At 43.6% G+C, this 23447-nt stretch overlaps 1 protein-coding gene across 2 annotated transcripts in view; it reads right to left on the bottom strand.

The window, feature by feature from the left end:
* Window positions 1–23447, bottom strand: part of LOC130370987 (cGMP-dependent protein kinase 1-like) — a 298669-nt gene that overhangs the window by 267674 nt on the left and 7548 nt on the right. For both annotated transcript variants that reach the window (XM_056576567.1, XM_056576566.1), the window contains exon 2: window positions 12604–12770. In XM_056576567.1, coding sequence (XP_056432542.1) covers window positions 12604–12770 — 167 coding nt within the window. The remainder of the gene's footprint in view (window positions 1–12603; window positions 12771–23447) is intronic.

The following is a 23447-nucleotide window of genomic DNA, read 5'->3' as shown; positions in this document are numbered from 1 at the left end:
GTTTTGAAGAATGACAAATTAGGGGTTTAGCCAAAGCAATTTAGAGTTAATTGTTATTGTTATGTAATTAAGGCGCAATAAGGTACACGTCTTAGTTCAAGGATGCCTCTATACATAGGCTGTGGATATATTGGGGATCGAATAGCCTAGCCACAACACTTTAATCTGATCCACGCTAGTCACGAGTCACGACAACATTCAACTGCAGATATCCAACCACTGCTTCAGACATGCCAGCTGGTGCCACACATGATCACACACACGCACACAGACACAAATGTTTATGCACACACACACACACACACACACACACACACACACACACACACACACACACACACACACACACACACACACACACACCCACACACACACACACACACACACACACACACACACACACACACACACGCAAATGCATATACACCCCTGGTTGATACACATATACTATCAACCCAGCACCCCTACCCCCACCCTATCACCCCTACCACCACCCCATCAACCTTACCACCGCCCCTACCACCACCACCCCTACCACCACCCCATCAACCTTACCACCACTCCTACCACCACCACCCCTACCACCACCCCATCAACCTTACCACCACTCCTACCACCACCACCCCTACCACCACCCCTACCACCACCCCTACCACCACCCCTACCACCACCGCCCCTACCACCACCCCATCAACATTACCACCACTCCTACCATCACCCCTACCAACACCACCCCTACCATCACCCCTACCACCACCACTACCACCACCCCTACCACCACCCCTACCATCACCCCTACCATCACCCCTACCACCACCCCTACCACCACCCCTACCACCACCCCTACCACCACCCCTACCACCACCCCTACCACCACCCCTACCACCACCACTACCACCCCTACCACCACCACTACCACCCCTACCACCACCCCCACCGTCCCCCCACTCCCAGTGTTGGTGATAGCAGCAACCAGGGCGAGGAAACAGTCGATGGTGACATGTGTTTAGGGGCGCGGGAGGCCCACGAATGACTCGGCTAGAGAAAATGTTTACCTCCAGATTAGCAGAACTGCAGACGGAGCATTGGTGACAGATATGAAAATTTATGAAAACACCGAAGAGGGAGGGAGAGGGAGAAAGGAGAAAAATAAATAAAGCAACAAGCCATGTAAATTCATTTTAACACCAAATACGGACGTCCCATTTGGTTGCTATGACCACCGTAACCGTTGGGGAGTCAGCCTTGCGAAATGTGTGTGTGTGTGTGTTTGTGTGTTCGTATATCCAATGAGTAGTTGTGTATGTGTGTGATTGTGTTACATCTAGTGATATGGGCTTCATGTGGATTTATGTGTGTGTGTGTGTGTGTGTGTGTGTGTGTGTGTGTGTGTGTGTGTGTGTGTGTGTGTGTGTGTGTGTGTGTGTGTGTGTGTGTGTGTGTGTGTGTGTGTGTGGAACATGATTCTCATTAATTGTGTTTTAGGAGCAAGGCACAGATGCAGTGGATTTGTCTTATTATGTAAGACACGACTGACGATGCACCCCCCCCACACACACACAACCCCCCCCCCCCCCCCCCCCACACACACACACACACACACGTTGCATCAATCACTACCAGTGTCTGTTTTTAGGGTTCACTTCCTCTTCCTGTGACGGCAGAGACGTTATATTAGCCACCATCTGTACCTTACCCACACACATATACACGCACACACACGGACACGCACGGACGCAGGCAGCACGGATGGACACACACGCAAACACCCACAAGGCAGGAAATTATGAATAATTGTTGGAACACAATATTGAAAAGCATGAAACTCTCCTCTCTCTTTCTTACTTCCTGCTGTTCACCCTCTTCCTCTCTGTCCAAACAACTCTTCCTCACCACAATCACATCCCCACTAATGCCCTGCACTCAATTGAACTCCAAGAGCACGTTTATGTCTAAACACAGATCACATTAATCTGAGCATTTGATATATCACACCCACTTTCATTTCTATTTTCTCGTTCTCGCAATATTGATTACTCCCTCTGACAAATGTTATCACATTGCATACACACACACACACACACACACACACACACACACACACACACACACACACACACACACACACACACACACACACACACACACACACACACACACACACACACACACACACACACAGACTGCAGATTCGCCAATGTACCTGTTATGCATTTATGAAAGCTCAAAGTGAACAAGGAAATAGACAATTTGCCATATCATGGCCACATTGTTACATAGATGGAGAATGTCAAATACTCATATGAGGCAGCCACATCCATTTAATTCTCTTGATATTATCTGATTACTATCGAAATGTATTAAGATCAACAGAGTTGTTCTTGCATAATCTAGTCAACATTAGAATATGTATCTTTCTCATCCTTGCACAACCAAAGATAGGCTAAATGTAAGAAGAGTTAAACTGTTCCCTCAACCAAGGCCCCTAACTATTGACCTGGAATGGATCCTCGGGGACTGCACCTAGAGATCAAAAGTAGGGGTCACATGGTGTTTTATAGTACTTTAGAGATGGTGGCAAATTGATTACCTACTACTACCCATGACACTTAGAAATGGTTATGAGGTAAGGGTTTAGTGCTCGACTCGTGGGATTGGCATCCAGAAAAACAGCGTTGAATTGTCTTACTTGGAGTATTGAACTTCTTTGATATATTTGTTGGATGGGTTAGGCGTAATGGACGATGACTGCGGAACTGAGCTAGTTAGGTGAAAATATTCATTTGAATGTGAATTATTGAACTTCAATATTCAATAGTTCATTATTTAACCAATCAGCATTTAGCAGATAACATTTAAAATTTACCTTGCACCAACCTTTGTGTAATGCCTAATGTCTATTGGGACTTAATTGGACAAATATATTTCAGATGGTTTTGCATGGACTATGCACTCACAGCAATTTTCACAACACCCACTTTCTAGTCGTTCCAACTGGTTGTTTTTCTGTTAAGAGTTTATGCTCTAAGCTGCTGGCATGAAGTACCGTACATTATAGTGCATGTGTCACTGACAGTTTTTTTAATTGGTTATAACACAAATCAAATGAAATCAGAGACAAGGGAATTTGAAGAAACCACACTTTCATGAGTGTTTTTGTACTCATTCTGAACATAATTGGCAGTTAGTGGAGCTGTGGATGTGTCAGGCATTACCTGTTTTCATACACAAGAAGAAGCACAAGAGAAGGACACAATTAGTTTTATTCCTCTGTTTGAAATGAGGAATGCAGGTTTAGCTTTAGTCATTTATTTAACCAATGGCAGAGTGATGTTCCTTCCTATCTGTCTATGCCTCACACAATGCAATGCAACCCTGAACTTATCTAGACATTACCCAGAAGACCTCTACCCGAGAAGGTAGATGTCAGAATGAGTTGGACCGGACATTAAACAGATTTTTCCCTGCCAGCTCCGTCGTAGAACGTCTGTGTGATGTTTGATTGGGCCCATGTCTGATAGATCAGGTCATTATCCGGAGAATCAAAGCGACTCCATCCTGTCTTACTTACTCTGGTATGTCAGTGGCGGTAATTGCAAAGAAGACAAAGAAGGAAATTGCACAGCAAGCGTCGATGCAGTTCCTAGCGTCGGATGACTGGTGGCAAACTATAAGGAACAGCCGTAGACGAAGAGGATATCATCGCGATAACAGTCATCATTACGAATGAGTGTGTCGTCTTGTCGGCCATCTTGGATGTGCTGTAAACAAAGGAGTGCGATTTCGGCAGCATACATTATGCGTCATTTTCTGCTGTCTGCAGGCTCTACCCAGGCGCCAACCTTGGCCTAAACCAAACAACGGATTATTGACAGTGTGTGAGAATGCCTTTGACATGGGCAATCTCCTGTTGTGTGCTACATCTGTAAAAGGACAACTCTGCACAATGTCCGGACCTGATTTTCTTGACATTGTCCAGAGTTCATATCAAAATATGGCTTATTTACCGATCTCTTAAGCCCCCTTTTATGCATAGTTCCCAGGAGATGACCGGGATAACATTGCAGGCAGCGCTATTGATTTACAACCTTCACACATGCACCTACGTTCAGGGAGATTTCTGTTGTGCGCCCGTTCACACACGGCATAGCAATGCCCGAATCGATGGGCCGAGGGACAGTCCAGCAGATGGCGGTAAGGCCATCTGCAATGCCATAAAGACACCAGGACTCAGACGGAGCAAGGCCCGATGTATGGAAAAGTCTGGTACTGGTCCGACAGGAACACAGCCGTTGAGGAGCTGCTGTTTTTGTCCGGTGCCAATGTTCTCATAATGCAGTCATTCCACTCGGTTGAGAGACAATTCATGTTTTTTCTGTGATGTACTTGAATCAGAAACACGCATTTGATGCTTTAAAAGGGACACAAAAAAGGAGTTGGATGCATTGGTGTGTTAGGGATCATTCGTGGATTTGAATATGTAAACAGCAGTGTCTTGTTATTGGTTCGCTTGGCTTATGTGTGATGCGTCTTACGTCAGGTGGACGCAACTCTTTTCAAGCCTCTCCCGGCAATGTCACTGCTATCATCTAAAACGCGCTCTCTCTCTCTCTCTCTCTCTCTCTCTCTCTCTCTCTCTCTCTCTCTCTCTCTCTCTCTCTCTCCTCTCTCTCTCTCTCTCTCTCTCTCTCTCTCTCTCTCTCTCTCTCTCTCTCTCTCTCTCTCTCTCTCTCTCTCTCTCTCTCTCTCTCTCTCTCTCTCTCTCTCTCTCTCTCTTTCTCAAACGCAAACACACACTGCACATAATGTCCATGCAATGATACCAAGGTAAACACACAGTGTCTATATAGACAATCTGGGTCTTTATCTTGTCTTTATGACCTCTCCTTGTTATGAGATGTTAAGGCACCTTGTAACTAACTATTGTGAGGGTAAGTCTGGCTACTACCAGCCTGTCTGTCTGTAGCTGGGGCTGCCTCCTGGACAATTTGGCCTGTCTGGATGACTTATCATTACGTGTGTATTTTGGCTATCAGTCCATAAATGGGGAGGGTCTAGTTGTTTGACTCCCGGATTGAAGGGTTCTGGGTTAGATCCCAGACATGTGCAGTCTATCAGTAGGAATACTAGAGCATTATGGCTCAGGTAAACCCTCCATGCTACTTAATAATCACATGGGTCACTGCTGAGTCGCTTTCCATATATATATAAATAGTTATTTTTTTGTTATCCAATATAGCTAGATAGTTTGCATTGTATATTCAAATAAAAACAGATGGAGGAAACATGTTCTCCACAGTTCTTGCGAACAAAGGTTATAACAGAAACTATTATAGTTACCAGGGCAACAAGATGGTTGCAACAATATTTTGAGTGACCACAGGCGTCAGGATAATTCAAACCATCGCACTGTATCTAGGATGATCAGGTATTATTTAGATGCATGCAAAAATGAGATCTATATTACACTGAGCCATAGAAGACACCACGGTGCCGACGGCCATCAACAGGGAAACGCAGCCGGGGAATCGTGTTTTGTTCAAATGAGATAAAAGACAAAGTTACGATTCTGCCTGGCCGTAAAAACGTTGAGGATGACAGCCCTGGGTTACATCAGATTCTGCTCCCACAATAACAACAAAGCTTTTTAAACGGTTTACTGTGTATAAACAGGACAATTTGAAAAGATCCGACCATCACATCATGAGAGGGTATCTGTTTTTGGTCAACTGCGACTGACTCTTTATGAGACCATATTGATATTTAGACTTCTCCTGGTTAATGTTCCTGACTGGTTCAGGGAATCCATCTTGACAGTTTGATCACATCAATGTAACACTTCTCAATGGTAGAGATTTTTCTCCTCTTTGACTGTTTTCTTAAATTCTTAAATCTTACCTACAGCACATTCAAATTAAATTTAAGTTCCCAACAAAATACAATGTATGTATACATTATTTATGTTTTATGTATATGTGATATAATGGAATGGAATCTAGGATGATACATTTCTGTAAAATTGCATTGCACAGTTCTCTCTTTAACTGTAAGACCAGAGGGGAGAGAATGGAAAGTAAAGGTAGAGGCTTAGAGGCTAAGTACACACCAAACATGTACACACACGTTTAGAAACACACATGCACACAAATTCAGATACATACACAGACACACACACATACACACATTCTGAAACACACACACACACAAACACACTTTCAGAAACACAAACACCTTCAGAAATACGCTCACAAAAAAGAAATGGTGTATCATCAGTCACCAGGTGTGGGTCCCTAGGGTTGAAATATAATAACCGGGCGATCGAAGTGTTATACTTCAGATGCACTGAAGCACTGCATTAGAGTTCAGTATCCGGTCCAGAGTACTCTCCTTTGGCTGATACAAGGTTTTGAGTCACAGCAAGGGGCTGGCTTCTGATAGCCTGCAGCCTTGCTGGGCTCCCAGCAGGAGAGTGGCCGTACCCCGTGGAACACAACTCAATCCATAAGAGCCCTGAGCAGGGGCTCTCGCTCGGCCATTTCCTTCCCTAAAACCACACCAAGATGCCCAGATGGCCTTTTACAGCACTCTGATGTACATCACATGACTCACTAATTGTCCAATAACTTAGTGTGTGTGTGTGTGTGTGTGTGTGCAAGTGTGTGTGTCTGTGTGTGTTGTTGTGTGTGTACATGGACGAAACAATTATTAGAAATGGTAATCCAGATATCAGTTTAGCGTAATTATTGTGTATCAGTTATGAGTCTTTTTATGGATCTATCCTGGGATTATGTTTGTGTTTGTGTGTGGGTGTGCGGTGTGTGTGTGCGTGTGTATATCCACGAGCATGTGTGCATGCGTACGTCTAAAGATGATCATTTTCTCTAATGTACACAGAACAGGGTGGGAAGTACCGTGAGAATCACAGCTAAGGTGTGTGTGTGTGTGTGTGTGTGTGTGTGTGTGTGTGTGTGTGTGTGTGTGTGTGTGTGTGTGTGTGTGTGTGTGTGTGTGTGTGTGTGTGTGTGTGTGTGTGTGTGTGTGTGTGTGTGTGTGTGTGTGTGTGTGTGTGTGTGTGTGTGTGAAACTGTCCAAACACAGCAGTTAGGCTAGAAGACTCCCCAGTGATATTTGCTTTCCTACTGACATTTGCCAGAAAATGTCAGCTATAAATATCTTAAATATCTTATCTCTAAATGAAGTTAAGTACTCATTAAGCAAATGCAATGTTTGCTGTGTGTGTGATCATACAGCAAACCATAATAAATACACCTAAACATTAACCAACAAAACCAATTATATATTTGTCAGGCAAAGAAATTGAAAATGTAACCTTAACAGACAAAAACATTTTTTGAACAAAACATAATTGGTCCATTATTTGTCTCACATGATTATCTTTATGTCAAAAAACACTCGCTAACGTAATTCGAATTCTAGATTACATTTCAAAATAAAATCTCAATATTCATAATCATTTGCTTGCTGCTTGGGCCAGGAAATAATTTCACGATGTCATCATGAGGCAAGACCCTAAATGAATTAGATTACAGTAACCAAATCTGATCTACTGTTCACAGTGGTAAAATGGCTGGGGGATACTTTGACTAATCAAAGTCGGTCAGGAGATTTGGGTTTGGGGCCAGTGTCCCCTTCCGCCTCTCTCCCACCAGTTATATTTCCTGGTCACCGGGAGAGCCCAGAGTTTCCTCTCCCGTCTCAGGGTACCAGAACCCCACGGTAAAAAAGTCCCATCTGGCGAGAACACATCTGCTGCCACGTTCAAATTTCCAAGGTGAGAAGGGGATCAGCATGTTCTCATCAAGGAGGCTTTCACCAGAAAAAGGGGGCAAGAAAATAGGTGATGGTGTTGATGAATAGCGATGCCGATTGCATTGGGCGGAGGAGGGCTTTTGGCAGAGAAGAGAGAAATGTTTGGCCACCCGACTCGTCTATCGAACAGCGTCAATGTTGCGTCTCCTCCTGATTGGTTCAAAGAAGAATGAGCATTTTTTCAAAATGTCTCCCTACGTCCTGAGTCATACTTTGGGATTGGATGGTGAGCTCTGAGATTGCAGCGGGGTAAGAGGACCCAGCAGGGTAAAATGACCCTGCTGCAACTTCTGAAGCACCATCCAGTTTTGTAATCTACTGTGATACGCAGGTACACGCCCCATAACCACTATGAAAGCTGCAGGATTTCCTCACACCCGCAAAGAAATTTAAGGATTTGGTTTGGTAACAGAACTTTCCCTTAAAAATATTTTTTTTAACGATTTTTTCTCAAATAACGTGTCGAGAGATGTGACAAAAAAAATAAGAACATACGGAGGGGAATCGGACAGTGCGAGATGTGTGTGCGCAGCGCGTGTGTGTTTGAGTCAGTGAGAGTTAGCGAGCAGGTGAGAGTGACGGTGAATGAAAGCTGAACGCGAGCAGAACAGAGGGAAAGGTTGGCAATGAAGTTGTCAATCTGGCAACGAAGTTAGCCTTTTCATTTTACGGCTCCCTATTTGAACCGGTAGACTGGCAACTGTAAAAGCGGGTCCTGGTTCTAGAAAGGTTGAACCACTGTCATCACAGCACACCCACTAAACTAGACTACACTAATTGAACTATCCAAGACTCAAGGACGAAACAATTATTAGAAATGGTAATCCAGATATCAGTCTAGCGTAATTATTGTGTATCAGTTATGAGTCTTTTTATGGATCTATCCTGGGATTATGTTTGTGTTTGTGTGTGGGTGTGCGGGTGTGTGTGTGCGTGTGTATATCCACGAGCATGTGTGCATGCGTACGTCTAAAGATGATCATTTTCTCTAATGTACACAGAACAGGGTGGGAAGTACCGTGAGAATCACAGCTAAGGTGTTACATAAGATCCATGAGAGAGCGAGAGAGACCGAGAGAATGCATAGAGAGGCTATTTGTACATCTCGAATCAAGGTCAATGCAAGAAGTACACATCAATATAGAGATCCATCATGAGAGGAAATTATAATTATACCCTCTCTATTTACAGACAGTTACAGTTATGCTTATTAACAGACAGTAATAAACACCACATGTTACTGGGGAAAATAAAACAACAACATGTATTAAATCATATTTTGTATCACTCAAAAATAATGTAGGCCTACGTGAAGCATTGCATAAACTGCAGGCATTAAGGATAGAATGTGTTACACTGAATTACCATCGATTATATTTTGCATAACATATAGGCATTCCTTATATAATGAAGAGTAATAAATATATTGACTAGATATAATAACAGCCAGCAGTTCCTTGTGTGATCTCAGTTCTCTCACTAGCTTGACATAGCGGTTGCGGTTGTTTTTGTTCTGCAGCGTCTGGCTGGGTGGTTCTGTGGATTCTGTGGTTGGGATGGGGGGGGTCCTTCTTGGAAACACCAATCTGGGACCTAACAACCACTAACTGGTATGTAAGCGTCTGCATCTGCACCTCATCCACTGTGCATTTGCAAGTTAGGTTTGTCCTTCGTCAGTTATGTGAATAGCTGCAGCAGCACTTCAAATTCCCTTGAAGTACTAAATTGTTTCTGCCTGAGCACTTAAAAGCAGTGGCTTTTCTTATTTTACAAAATGTTATGTTTTAATAGGATTCTTGCAATTTTTCAGTAATATCCTCATTGCTGAATGCACTTACTGTAATTCGCTGCGGACAAAAGCGTTTACAAATGATGGGTAATGTAATGTAACTCCTTCAAATCCTTCTGCTGGCAGCAGGTGTGTCCACAAGACCCGACAACGCCTCATCGTTTTCTTCTTGTTGATTATAAGTAACGTTTCTGGTTTTGGAACAATCTGATGTCTATGGGTGTTGCTCACATACGATTGGAGATTGAAGTAGACTTAAGATCTACTTTGCTCTATTGTAAAACCTGAAGCTACAACCTTTGACCTCCAGCGATAGCACAAGAAAAACAACACACAAGGTCGTCTTTATAAGCCGCAGTAGTCCAACCCTGGCGTGGTTATGGTCCAGCCTCTCTTCAACATCGGAAAGATGATGCCGTTCCGTCTCGTTAAAATGCCCTTATATGGGCTCCTCAGACAGTGACTTCCCGGTTATTTCTGCTTGGTGTGCAGGTGTGAACGGGGAGGTTGGACTGGCAGGGAATACTTATAATAGATCATGTTCCCAGTGATGTGACAGTCACATCTAATATATACAGTGCTGAGTGGGCATAAGAGAGCCGCACACTTGGTGCGTCTCCACCAACCGACACCAGTTGCTTTCAAACCTTGTTTTCGGGTGCACCTATCAAAGAAGGTTTTAATTTCAATGCAGCAAAAAATAGGACTGATAAGATTCATCACAGGATTGTTGTTGTTAAATTCGGAAGAATTAAGTTATTGCTGCCGCTACAGTCCCAAGCCCTGTTCCATTATTCAACGTTGCGACGTTGTGTTGTCACTGCAGTGTCAGTGTCTCAGCAGATATTTTGGCAGGGGAGATAACTTAGTGAAAGTGAAACCCGTAAAAAATATACAGAAGAACAAACATAGGGCAATCAGAAAGTTTAAGTAGAGAAAATTAAGAGTAGAGAAAATGAAGAAAATGTATTTACAAGTTAGTCGAAATTAAATCGAATAACAAATGGGTAATCACAAAAGAGAGTTTAAAAGCATAAGAAGGGAACACGCAGAACAGCAGAGTCACCATGGAGAAACAGAAAGGCCGGACAAACTAGAGAGGCTACAGAATGTTCCAGAACCACCATTCGTTATTAGGGTAGGGTTCAACAAGGCCATAGTATGTGTGAACATTTTACACAATGTGGTCAGGGCTTTGATGATGACCTCGGTGTTTTACTTACAGCCAATGACACAGAGAGCACTCAGAATGGCCATGGAAAGGTCAGGAGTTCAGACCACTGCATTCAACGTTGCAGAACAACTACTATTATTCATTGGATGCTGTTTTTATGCAAAGCAACTCAGAGTGAATTCAGATGCAGGTCAGTTCGTTTTACCTGGGAGTCAAACAACTGACATCCTTGAACTGAAACATACTTCGTTTTTTTCTTTGAATGTCGAATAGAACAATTTTTTCACTGGGCAGACACAGAAAATAATTCAAAAATATAAATAACCCTAACCCTAATCTATGAATTATCAACAAAAAAAAAATCACAATGATAACAAGAACTACTAAAGTACAAACTTTAGTTAACACTGGTGAATATGCACAGAGAATATCAAGCAAGAGGACTTTTGACATTAATCCTAACCAAACGTCACAACCAGCCCCACACATTAACCCGATGAGCACACACCACAGCTTATCATAGCAACCTGCAGTCAGTGTGGGTTTGTTTTCTAGGTAACCTTTATGTACGGTATATGTAAAGCAGGCCAGCCGACTGGTCTACATACGACTACCAAGAATGCCCTGTGTGTCTGTCCAAACACTATAACACACAGAGACCATACAGTAAAGGTCTAATCACACATAAGCTGAACTTTCCTTTTACAGCAGAGGCATATTAGATCCCACCTTGACTCACTCATCCAGGCTGTTGACAATTATTAGCTCGCAAAACCAAAAACGCCTCACACTGCCGTGTGTGTGTGTGTGTGTGTGTGTGTGTGTGTGTGTGTGTGTGTGTGTGTGTGTGTGTGTGTGTGTGTGTGTGTGTGTGTGTGTGTGTGTGTGTGTGTGTGTGTGTGTGTGTGTGTGTTTGGCAACAGACACTTTAATCCAAAGAGACCGTTGATTTCAAATGCATGTCACTCAGAAGCAGGTAGGTCTCTAGATCAATGGTCCCTACCTACGGGTCGTCTGCAAACACTGGGTAAAAAAAAAACGGTACTTATGTCTGGGAGGCAAACACCACGACACACTACACTATCCTGTCGCTCTTGAACTAAACTTGTTTTGAATAACTGTCACAATGATAACGCCAACGACTAAATGACCAACTAGGGGGTGGTGACGGATGGATGTACACGAGTGATGAACGTCAAACAGATAAAACAGATAAAACAGAACCGTTACTCTAATCCTTATTCATCATCTTCAGAGTTAAACCAGCCATAATAATCTAGATCCAAGTATCCAACCAGAACATTCAGGCATTCCTCCAAAGCATCGCCCCCAAACAATGTGACTAGACTGCTACCTTTGGCATCAGGTCTGCCTAACCTTGTGGAAGACTCCGTTCATGCGCATGAGTGCACGGTCAGAGTGCGCACAGGTAGCCGGGCAGGTAGGTAGACAGACAGTTAAGAGATTGGGCAGGCCTATTACCGACCTGTGACCTGCCCCAGGTACTGGATTGTTTTCCTCTTTTCGTCAGAGCTTTTGATTTATTGAACACTGTCGGGATCCTGAACAACAATGAATAACCAAAGGAGTTCAATCAGATGTTGGACGCCGTGTTTTATAGTCATGAGGTCAACAGTTTAGCTTCAGAACGAGAGAGAGAGAGAGAGAGAGAGAGAGAGAGAGAGAGAGAGCGTGATAGAGAGGGTGTGTGTGTGTGTGTGTGTGTGTGTGTGTGTGTGTGTGTGTGTGTGTGTGTGTGTGTGTGTGTGTGTGTGTGTGTGTGTGTGTGTGTGTGTGTGTGTGTTCATACCTTCCATAACATAGACCAAGGAGCCCACGTCTCCCTCCTTGATGATGCAGGAGTCCGTCTCGTACTCCACGGGGTACATGCAGTCCACGATCTCCTGGATCTGGGACAGCTCCAGGTTCTTCATGAAGTCATTGTCCAGGATGGCCTCCTTGATGAGCTCCTTAGACCTGCAGAGGGGGGGCAGGGGGACAGACGTTTAGACGAGACGTTAGCGGCTTCAATCGTGAGTGTAAAGGGAACTGCAGGCTAAAGGGAACGACAGACTAAATAACATATAAATAATGCACATGAAGAGGCAATACTTGTTATAAAGAATGAGAACATTAAAGTAGAGGAAAAGGAAAATAGACAAAAAAGACCAAAGACGAAATTACTAAATAGCATCATGTAAAATTCAGTTGTTGGAAGACAAGATTGTGTGATGGTTTACAATTAAAAAGCAGTTACACTGGATCACAGAAGCTCCCCAAGCTATCGCTGTCCATAGGGTCACGTCACGTCACACACACACACACACACACACACACACACACACACACACACACACACACACACGTACAGGAACATAGAATACTAGAAGGAAAAGGGAGATGAGAGACAGCGGGAGAGTGAGAGAAAAAAAATGCGAGAGAAGGAGAGGGGGGGGGGCTGAATGTAGATAGAAAGAATAAGAGAGAACGAGGTAGAAAGAGAGTGGGACAAAGCGAAAAGAGCAAAAGGAGTGGGAGGGAGAGCGATGGAGGCACAGGGGGGCGAAGCATAATACAACTGGAGAGAGGGTAGAGAGAAAGAGAGAAAATAAAATGAATGTATTGTCTGTGTTATGGGGTTGCAGAGGACATCTGTATACCCTGCACCCTGTGGCTGAGAACCTGTTGCTGCCTCGCTGGAATAGAAACATTTTATTCCAGTATTCTACTGCTAAAGTTAACAGAACCCACTGTATGGGATTCAAGGCTTATACTACGCTTTACTAACTCTTATATCTTCTTTTATGGATTTATTTGAGGTCTAATAGTCACAACGTTAATCATTTCTTCCGCATTTCGGTGTTGTGTGATGCAGGCTAAGGGTGTGGTTTCGCCCAGTTTTCATTTCATTCCCTGACTTACCTGAGTGATTGAGTGAGACATGAGTTATGCAATAGTGAGCAAAAACTGAAGCGCATTCATCCCTAAGCTACGAAGTGTCCTGCAATGCTTTCTGGCTCCACCCAGGGAAAAGGCGTTGACGCAGGTACGGAAACATTTTAGCTATCAAGCAAGGGGGTCATCCCTATGTTCCCCGGGTCCTATGTTCCCCGATTTTCCCAAAAAGGGTCCTATATGTTCCCCTGTAGCCATACATACCGGGGAGCATAGGACCCTTTTTGGGAAAAGCGGGGAACATAGGACCATTTTCTGGGAAAAGGGTCCTATGTTCCCCGCAATCTATCAATCTTTAAAAATATTTAAACTTTGACGCGACATTCGCGTGATGACAGCCAATCGGCGTTCAACAGCGTGGCCACTGAGTGACATGTGTAACGTAACAGCCAATCAGCGTTCAACCGGCCAACTCAGTGCAGTCAGTGCAGTCCGGGGTGAACTGCACCATTGAGGAGAAAGTGATTGTTGCCGTTTGCGTCTCCCGTAGCTCTTTATATGATAGTATATAATATAATATAATTGTATAATAATATCCCGGCCAAAAACTCTGTGCGCCTCCGGATGGCCGTAGCGCGGGGAGCTCTCGTAGGGATTGGGCTTCTCGGGGTTTGTTTACCGGCGTATGAATAGACTGCGTCAGGTTCTCCGACGTCTCTCCCTCTTCCACAAAAGGTAAAGACATGATCTCGGCCGGAATTTGGCAGTAATGGTGGAAAAAGTAACAGACCTTGGAACATAGAACCCTTTTTTTGAAAAAGGCTTCCTATGTTCCCCAGTCTCATACAAAGAGGGGGACATAGGACCCGGGGGACATAGGACCCGGGGGACATAGGACCCGGGGGACATAGGACCCGGGGGACATAGACACGCTCCCCAAGCAAGCTCACTTTTGGTTAGATCTTCAATATTATTGTACAACATTGCAGTCGTTTTTCCATACATCACATACAACATGTAATTTAATATTTACTTTTATTGAAAGGGACTTAACTCAGATACTTGCTGCTTGCTGCAGCTTGCTGAAGGATGCTTACAGGCTGGGCTGTGTTCCAGTTTGGTAAGGGTTGTTTGGGACCGTTGTTTCAGTTTGAAGGGATAAGTGACATGCTACAGCAGACCATGTCACCCACCTGTTGGGGATGCACACCTGACAACTGCTTATCAACCATCCTCACCCTCTGCCCACCAGACCATGCCAACCTGGCCTACACACATCAGAATCAGTTTAACCAAGGACAGCTCCACCTGTATCTGTTCAAACCAACAGAATACCATGTAGTGCAACATGTTCAGCATTCGATGCTCCCCTCTTCATTCACTTCCTGGTTTCTGAACTCATGCTGAACACCTACACCTGCTTTTATTTATTTATCTCAGGGGTGGAGATGGAGCTCACACCATAATTGGCCCAAGATTAATCATATCACTTTTGTTATTGTTAAATTGTCAAAAACTAAGAGTTACTTACGTATGTTAGTAATTGTTGAGTTTGTTGCCATAATGTAAGCCTTTCATTGTCAGCCCTTTAGACTTGATCAATGTTTCAGTTTGTATTTCTTTCTTATTTAGTTTCAAAATATTGATATTCTTTTCTTCTGTCAAGCGGTCCCTTTGTTTTACTCTCAATGATTTGGTTCTAAAAAAACAATCGGAGCGTGTCTCCTAGGGCTCTGATTGGTTCTGTCTGCATGCTGGTTTGGCGTTAAGAGGACAACGCGGTGTGAGGAGGATGATGGTATTTATACCAGTTGCATCACCCACGCAATTCACTAAATCATGGACCATCCCCTAGTGTCTGTGTTTACCCCGGCCCCTCTAGATGGTTGCTCTATCCTGGACTCCTTCGATCCCCCCACCAGGTGGGATCGTCAGCTGAGTCAATATCAGCATCATGAGTTGCACAGAGTAACAATTTAGCTTGAGAATGAATAAATCTTGAATAGTGACTGCATGCACTGCATAAAGTAACTGCTTTAAAACCTCTTGACTTCCATCAAAGCCTAATTTATCACAATTTTATCAGAAATGGGGGATTGATTATTGTGATGCACCGGGCTCATCCTCTAGAGGAAATCACTTGAATTATGAATGGGTGATACCTTGACTGAAGCTCCAAACTATTACATTTCTGGGTGCAACATGCGAAGGAACGGGAACAAATAAACTGCTTTGGGCCGCATTGCATGTCGACTAAATCTGAGCGCCTTAGTGGCCTTTGAACAAGACTTATAACAGGCTAAATAACAGGCTTTCCTCTAAAGCTCAAGCATTAATCCTGATGCGTTTTTTGAGTACTACACATATACCACAGAATAAGAAGCAGACATTAGGATTAATGGCATCGTTAAATGAGGTATCCAGCTTGCTGTTTTATGAGTGCTGTGAAATTACACGCTCTCAGATATCGAATGTTAAAAATAAAGGAATAAGAAAAGGTTTAAATAACCAGTGGACCATAAAATTGTTCATTCGACCTTTGAAAATTCAAGGCCAAGTGGAAAATATTAATATTCTGTAAGGTTGTGTGTGTGTGTGTGTGTGTGTGTGTGTGTCCAAAAAAAATATTATGTGTTGGTTTGTGTGTTTGAATTCATGTGTGTGAAGCACTGATACTAGACCCCTGAATAGGTTGTCAGCAAGAGTCAAAAAATAAATAATAATAATTACTGCCAAGCTGAGATCACTTTGTCCATAATAAAGATTAAATAGGTGCTAATATAATTAATTCATGAGTCAACAACACTAGAGAGAGAGAGAGAGAGAGAGAGAGAGAGAGAGAGAGAGAGAGAGAGAGAGAGAGAGAGAGAGAGAGAGAGAGAGAGAGAGAGAGAGAGAGAGAGAGAGAGAGAGAGAGAGAGAGAGAGAGAGAGAGAGACTAGTCAAGAGGAAGCAATGGGGGAGAATTAAATTAACATTGAAAGGACTTGCATGCATAATTCAGGTAAGGTAAGGTCTGTAAGGTCTAATTTGGTGGTTTTGTTTCTTCTGAGGCCAGAAAACACTCTGTCTCCCTCTCTCTCCGCTATATATAAGGTGGCATTTATAACAATCTGTTGTCTTTCACATGAGGCTAGATTAATAACATGCTGATATAACTCATTATGCTAACACACACACACACACACACACACACACACACACACACACACACACACACACACACACACACACACTCTCTGCGGGGGATTGAGTATGACTGGTCCTGTAAACATTCTACATTCACGCTCTCATTTCCTGTGCCCCAAATGTGTTTTTTCCTGTGACAAATGTGTCCCCCTCCGCAATAGAGTAAATAAAGAAACGTTACCGTAAATGGAGAAAATATGTGTTATGGAGAGAGAGAGAGAGAGAGAGAGAGAGAGAGAGAGAGAGAGAGAGAGAGAACATGCCTGGTTTCAACACCCACACTGTATGACATGTGCATACTCATACACACTTTGCACAAGAGTGTACCGTTCCTCTCATGAGAAAATAGCGTAGCCGGCTCAACACGCACTTCATCAACGCTCGGCGAGGCCATGACCCACATCGCGCCGCTGCCGCGAGGCCATATCGCCGACAGTAACGAGGAGATTGCCTGCTCCATTGGATACAATGAAGTGAGGCTTTGGAGGGCCCCCCATTCGATTAAAAACACACTGTGCACTCGGGCACTTTGATGCGCACTTGATATGCGCACTTATCAAATAAGCGGCTCAGTATATGTATATCCCTTAAGTTAGGAGGAACCCAAGTGCACTTCACTAGCTGTTCATAAGAAAATGGGGGGGTGGGACATGTGTGAGGGACGGACGTGTCCTTGAGATGTGGTATTTCCATATAGAGGGTGAAAATATTGACTCCTATAAGATGGGTATTTTTTGTCTGTTGAAAACTTCTTCAAGCACTCTATTTTTTGACCATTCAAACTCCCACATTCCCTAAACAGTGAAAGATCATGGAAAGCTGCAGTCTGGAAGGTCCTGTCACACAGGAAGGGAAACCGTGTGGCAGAGGAAACATCCCCTTCTCAGGCCACACCTACCTCAGTTCACCAGAGATGATGGTGCACGAGTGGTTTATGGGCAATGAAAATGCAATTATTAATTTATTGTGACCACTCATTGTAGCCTGTTTAATCGAATTGAATAAACACAGCAACTGTAAGAGCATTTTTTAAGAATATAAAGTCTAACAAACTGTTTTATTAATAGGCAGTTAGAGTCTCACAGTTCCCCAAAAATTAAACAATATTTATAATTATGTCCAAAGTCAAACTTTTAACTAATCAATCGAATCTATCAAACATTATCAAAGTATTTTGTCATTGTGATCTTGGTCATGCATAAAGCATATGCATAACCCATATATGGTCACAACAAAATATGGTTGGTGGCGTGTGGATCACGTTAAGCGAACACAAACCTAGTAACAAGGCATCCACAGGCTGTAAAATACCTTTATTCAGACATATGCGTTTTGGGTGACCTTTTTCCTAGAAAGAAAGTATTTGTTTGGTTTTAACCACAGCCCGGTTCCTGGCATTTGTGAACCCCTGGTTTAGACTGCAACAATGGAATTGCTAGTAAAATGGCCACTCTGTGTTTAATGAGCCTATTAGCGGATAAAACCACCACTCCCAATTTTCCACCACTTCCCTCGGCCCTTATTCACCAGGAACACATTTAGCAAATTATGTTTGTCAGAATTGGCAAGCTGATCGAGACTGGTTCAGGTTCTGGTGGGGGGGGGAGTGGGCGTACATATACTCAACTTGGCCAAGTTTGTTGGAGAAAGTTCACAAAGCTGTACTTTGCGCCACAAAGAGTTGGAGCAGCCTACACAGACGGTCTGAAATAGAAGTGCGCACGCAGACACGGAGCGCGCGCGCTGCCTTCCAGGAGTAGTAAATGAAACGCTGTCAAGCGATGCTTTCGACAGGGTGGGCTGACGCCGTGGGCGGGCACAATGCGGATGCAGTCCTATGCTTATTGGTTCTAGACAGTGTTCTAGACACGAAGGCAGAGGCTCACAGCTGGGTGCTCACAGAGACACCCACCAACACATGCACTATATCACAAACACACACACACACACACACACACACACAAATATATAAAAAACTATTGGTGAGTTGCACACATACACACAAATGCATGCGCACACAGACAAGCAAGCAAGCACAAACACACACACACACACACACACACACACACACACACACACACACACACACACACACACACCCAAGCAAAAACAATGTTGCCTAGCCCTTGAAAATAGCCAATGCAGCTCTTGTAGACACAGAAACACACAGTGAATAATGTTAGTAATACCTCCTGGTATAATCCTAACACTGTTGAGCGCTGGCCTTGACTTGACCGATTCGTTCAAGCTTTCATCGGCAAAGGCAAAAGCAGGGTGAGCAAGCCAGAGCCAGGGAAAACGAATCCAAGGAGATAGAGAGAGACAGAGATAGAAAGAGGGAAGATGTTGAGAGAGAGGGCCATGAATAGAGAGGAACGAAAGGGTAGAGGCCCCTTTCCCTCTAAGAAATCACTCTTGAAAGAAACATCATTTCTTAAACATTCACCTGTCCGCTTATATCAAGGATAAAAACCAAAACCTTACAGGAGAGGATTTATTTTGCGCAACGATGATGATTTTTCTTTTTCTGACCTTGGCCCAGTCAAAGCTCTTCAGTACATACAATTTGGTTTGCATTCAACCGCTGATACACATATTCATACACTGACAGTGGTGTCAACCATGCAAGGGAACAACCAGCTCGTGGAGAGAAGCTGTGGCTATGCCTCTTGCTCAGGGACAGCTCCACACTTAACTAGAGGGAGCCGGGGATCTAACCGGCAACTTTCCTTTCCTCAGCCACTGACGTATGTTAGGATGATAATAATAATAATAATAATAATAATAAATTACATTTATATAGCGCTTAATATGGTACTCTAAGACGCTTTACATATTGCCCTAGCTAAACTATGTAACAGGCATATATTAAGACTGACTAGGATTAAAGAAAAACAGAGGTTAAACATGAAGAATAAGGTGGGAGATGGTGGGGAAGCCTAGTGTTAAAAGGTATGTTTTGAGTGCAGATTTAAAAGATGAGAGGGTTGGAGAGACTTTGATGTGGGAGGGGAGTGAATTCCAAAGGGTGGGAAAAGATGGATAAGGATAAGAGCCCGTGGTCATCTGAACATCATGGACGTCACATCCCAGCTGGGTCAGGGCCCGGTCACAATAGCCCCTGACGCGTCCTGCTGGCCTGAACGGCAGGCCGGCCTGTGTTCCCTGCTGTAGGGGCTGATGAGCAGACAGAGGACGGGGTGCGAGACTCACAAATAACAGATTCATCATCATGATGTGTCTAGAGGATTCCATTCGGTGGCTGAGTCCCTCCCTCCACCCCTCGACCCACTGGCAGTGGCGGGCTGTTGTGAGCTATTATACAGTGCTGTTCCCCGTGCCCTGGGGGGATGGGGGTGGGTAGAGAGGCGGGGCGTGGTCTTTAGAGAGTGCTGGGTTATGACCAACATATCAGTCTGCTCTTTTCCCAGCTTCCTGCATACCCCCGGTCCATGTGTTCACACACGCTCCGACACACTGACTCATGCGCACACACACTCACACACTTTTGCGTACACACACACACACACATTCACTAATGCGAAGAACACCAAGATGCACACACACTCAGGCACACACGCACATATATACAGACGAGCACACACACACACACACTCACGCACACACACACACACACACACACACACACACTTACTCACGCACACACACACGCACACACAGTCACAAACTTGCCCTTAGTGATGTGTACATACACGTAGACACAAACACACTAACAACACACACATACGCACACCCACACACACTCTGTGGTAGACACGCACACCCTGTTCCACACACACATACACACACACACACACACACACACACACACACACACACACACACACACACACACACACACACACACACACACACACACACACACACACACACACACACACAGAGTTCCAACAGGCTGCCTATGGGAGCACTAGACACAGATGTAACGCATTCAGCTGCAATGTGCTCAACCCGAGATGGGAAGAGTGACTACCCTCGATGTCGGTGTACAGCCCTGCCGTTTCCCACGCAACAATCCAAGACATCCTTTTTCTGCCGATATTCACGAATTTCTCAGAGAAACCAGAAGCTTATTTGGATTTTAAAAAGCATTTATCTGCCACAGATGGAGAGATCGAGATTCAAAGAGGGCCTTTATACATTTTCAGTGGATCATACACATGCGGATAGTTGATTTATATATTTTTTTCAATCAGCTTGGAAGACGTCAGTGTATTCTCTCCCACAAACACACACCTGTAGTGTATTGTTGTAGTTACAGCAACTTACAAAGCCAATTATTGGGTTCACAATGGATCTCTTCAAGGAATTTTACATCACATTGGTGTTGTTCTCTCTTCCCATCTTTTGTATCTTTGTGCTAATCTATCTCATCTAAAAATAATTAGAAGCGATGATTGGGGAAACTAGTATACTCTTAACTGTTTTCAAGGTACTGTTGTCTTTTATGTATCTTGCAATATTGCCTCTGAACTGCCTTTTTAGAATGTACAAATGACTGCTGGATATGATGGTAACAAAAACACAATCAAAAAGACTGGCTCAAGGGAATCAGCATCAGGGAATCTGACTTACGATCAGTCAAAACAAAGGCCAACTTCCTGCTCGTCATTATAATAATTAGTCAACGGAAATGAATAAAGATCTTGTAAATGTCACATAAGAAGATGAGGATGGAAAATTCATACTAAAACCGATTTGTTACATAATCCAACCATAACTATATTCTGAATACTTATGAATGTAATATGATTAGCAGGGAGGACTGTGTTTGTGGTAGATTCAAATATATAACAGAATCATCCCTCAAACATCCCCCTCACTCCGTAAGCATTGTCCTCTGTTGAAGCACTCCTGAGCAAGGCATTGGATCATTCCAAGCACGGTTACAGTTGCAACGGTGTTCAGTGGAAACCGAGCATTGGGTATGCAAATACTGAAAGGGGATGCTGAATGCGCGTCTTTTCATATTCAAATCAACAGAGAAAGTACAGCATTCATCACCTGAGTACTCTAGGCAATAATTTGCCAGCAGATTATATCTATCTCTGTATTTATTTAGGCTGGTAGGAGCCCAGATGTGCCGTGGCAGAAGGCATACATAGTCCATCCGAATGGATGACACGTTGAATTGTCTGGCCTTCAGAGACGGTCATTCAATTGACTGTCTACCACCTTGGGTATGACAAAATCACGATCTACAAATCCAAAGATTTAAGAAGGAAGACAGCATTGTTGAATAAACCTTAAACACAATCGTTTTGGCCACTTGAATCTTACTTGGCCACGTTTGATTAGCTCTGGTGGTAGCTTGAATTATTCATGCCATGGAAAATAAAAGCCCCGTCATGTATGTCGCTGAGCTTCTTCTGTAGTGCTAATTAGAAGATCCAGATGGTTGACTCAAAACACCATGAAAAAGGGGACCTGTCATTTCTGAATCTAGAAGTTCCAATTCCTGTGTCCAGTGCACCCTCCCTCTTCATCTCATTTATCTCATATCTAAGGATTAAGTCATCAACAAATGGTGCTGCTTCTGCCAGATATATCAACACACACATAAACAAACACACACGGCACACACACGACCGCCTCTGTAACACTTGTTGATTCAAGAGCAGGCTGGTGAAATTAAAGTGTGTTATGATATTATTAGGAGTGTGAGCAGGCGTGGGTCTGCCCGTCGTTGCTTTCTATTTGCTGCCCTGATCGTATTTTGGATTACATTAATGTGAGTCGTTAAGGAGATGGATGCTCTTCTCCTTAGTGACTAAATGAGTGAATACAGCACATTGTGTAGCAGATTGGGGTTAGCTGTTTGGTCAAGGATGTAAATCAGTGGCTGTGGGGACATTGGGAAATTAAACCCGAAACCTATAAAACCCTTAAGTCCTGGACCTGATGCTGGTATCAAAATGCGATTTGATCCCACACTTGAATAGTTATCTTGAAAGTGACAATTTTTTTTTTTTTAAATGCATGACCTCAACTCCATAGTGTTCAGAGGAAGTAATTGATCAAACACTCAATAAGCCTTTAGGACATACAGACCTGTTGTCGATGCATTTTATGTCAATCTAGAATATCACATTCCGCCTAATCTCTTCAGGATTCAAATCCTGATCCTCAATCCCTTCTCTTCCTATAGGCCCAGCTTCTTCCCCGCGGTCCCTGAATGAAAGTTCATGCTAATGTACCAGGCTATTAAGCATGCAGTGGATACTCCTTAAGGTCTCTGGTTATCCGCTCGCAAGGATAGGCGGGGTCTCAGTCATCATTTAAAGCAGTGGATTTGATTATTATTTCTTTATATAGGCCTAATAGTTAACAGGAATTGGTGACTAAACTTGCGCTTCTAAATGCTTGTCATAATGGTGAACCGAGAACAGCATGTGATCCTGTCAAGTTGGCAAACTGCTAATGAAACAGTGTTTATATCAAGAGGGTGGGCGGAAGCCAAATGGACTCCACTTCCAAACGGTAATTGGAGGAGGCTTAATAGGCTTCTTTGCGGGGTTTCTTTTCATACACTGGACTTACAAGGTGTTT

The sequence above is a fragment of the Gadus chalcogrammus genome, chromosome 18 (genome assembly GCF_026213295.1).
Source record: "Gadus chalcogrammus isolate NIFS_2021 chromosome 18, NIFS_Gcha_1.0, whole genome shotgun sequence".
NCBI classification, from domain to species: domain Eukaryota; kingdom Metazoa; phylum Chordata; class Actinopteri; order Gadiformes; family Gadidae; genus Gadus; species Gadus chalcogrammus.
This window is presented reverse-complemented; position numbering and strand designations above follow the sequence as displayed.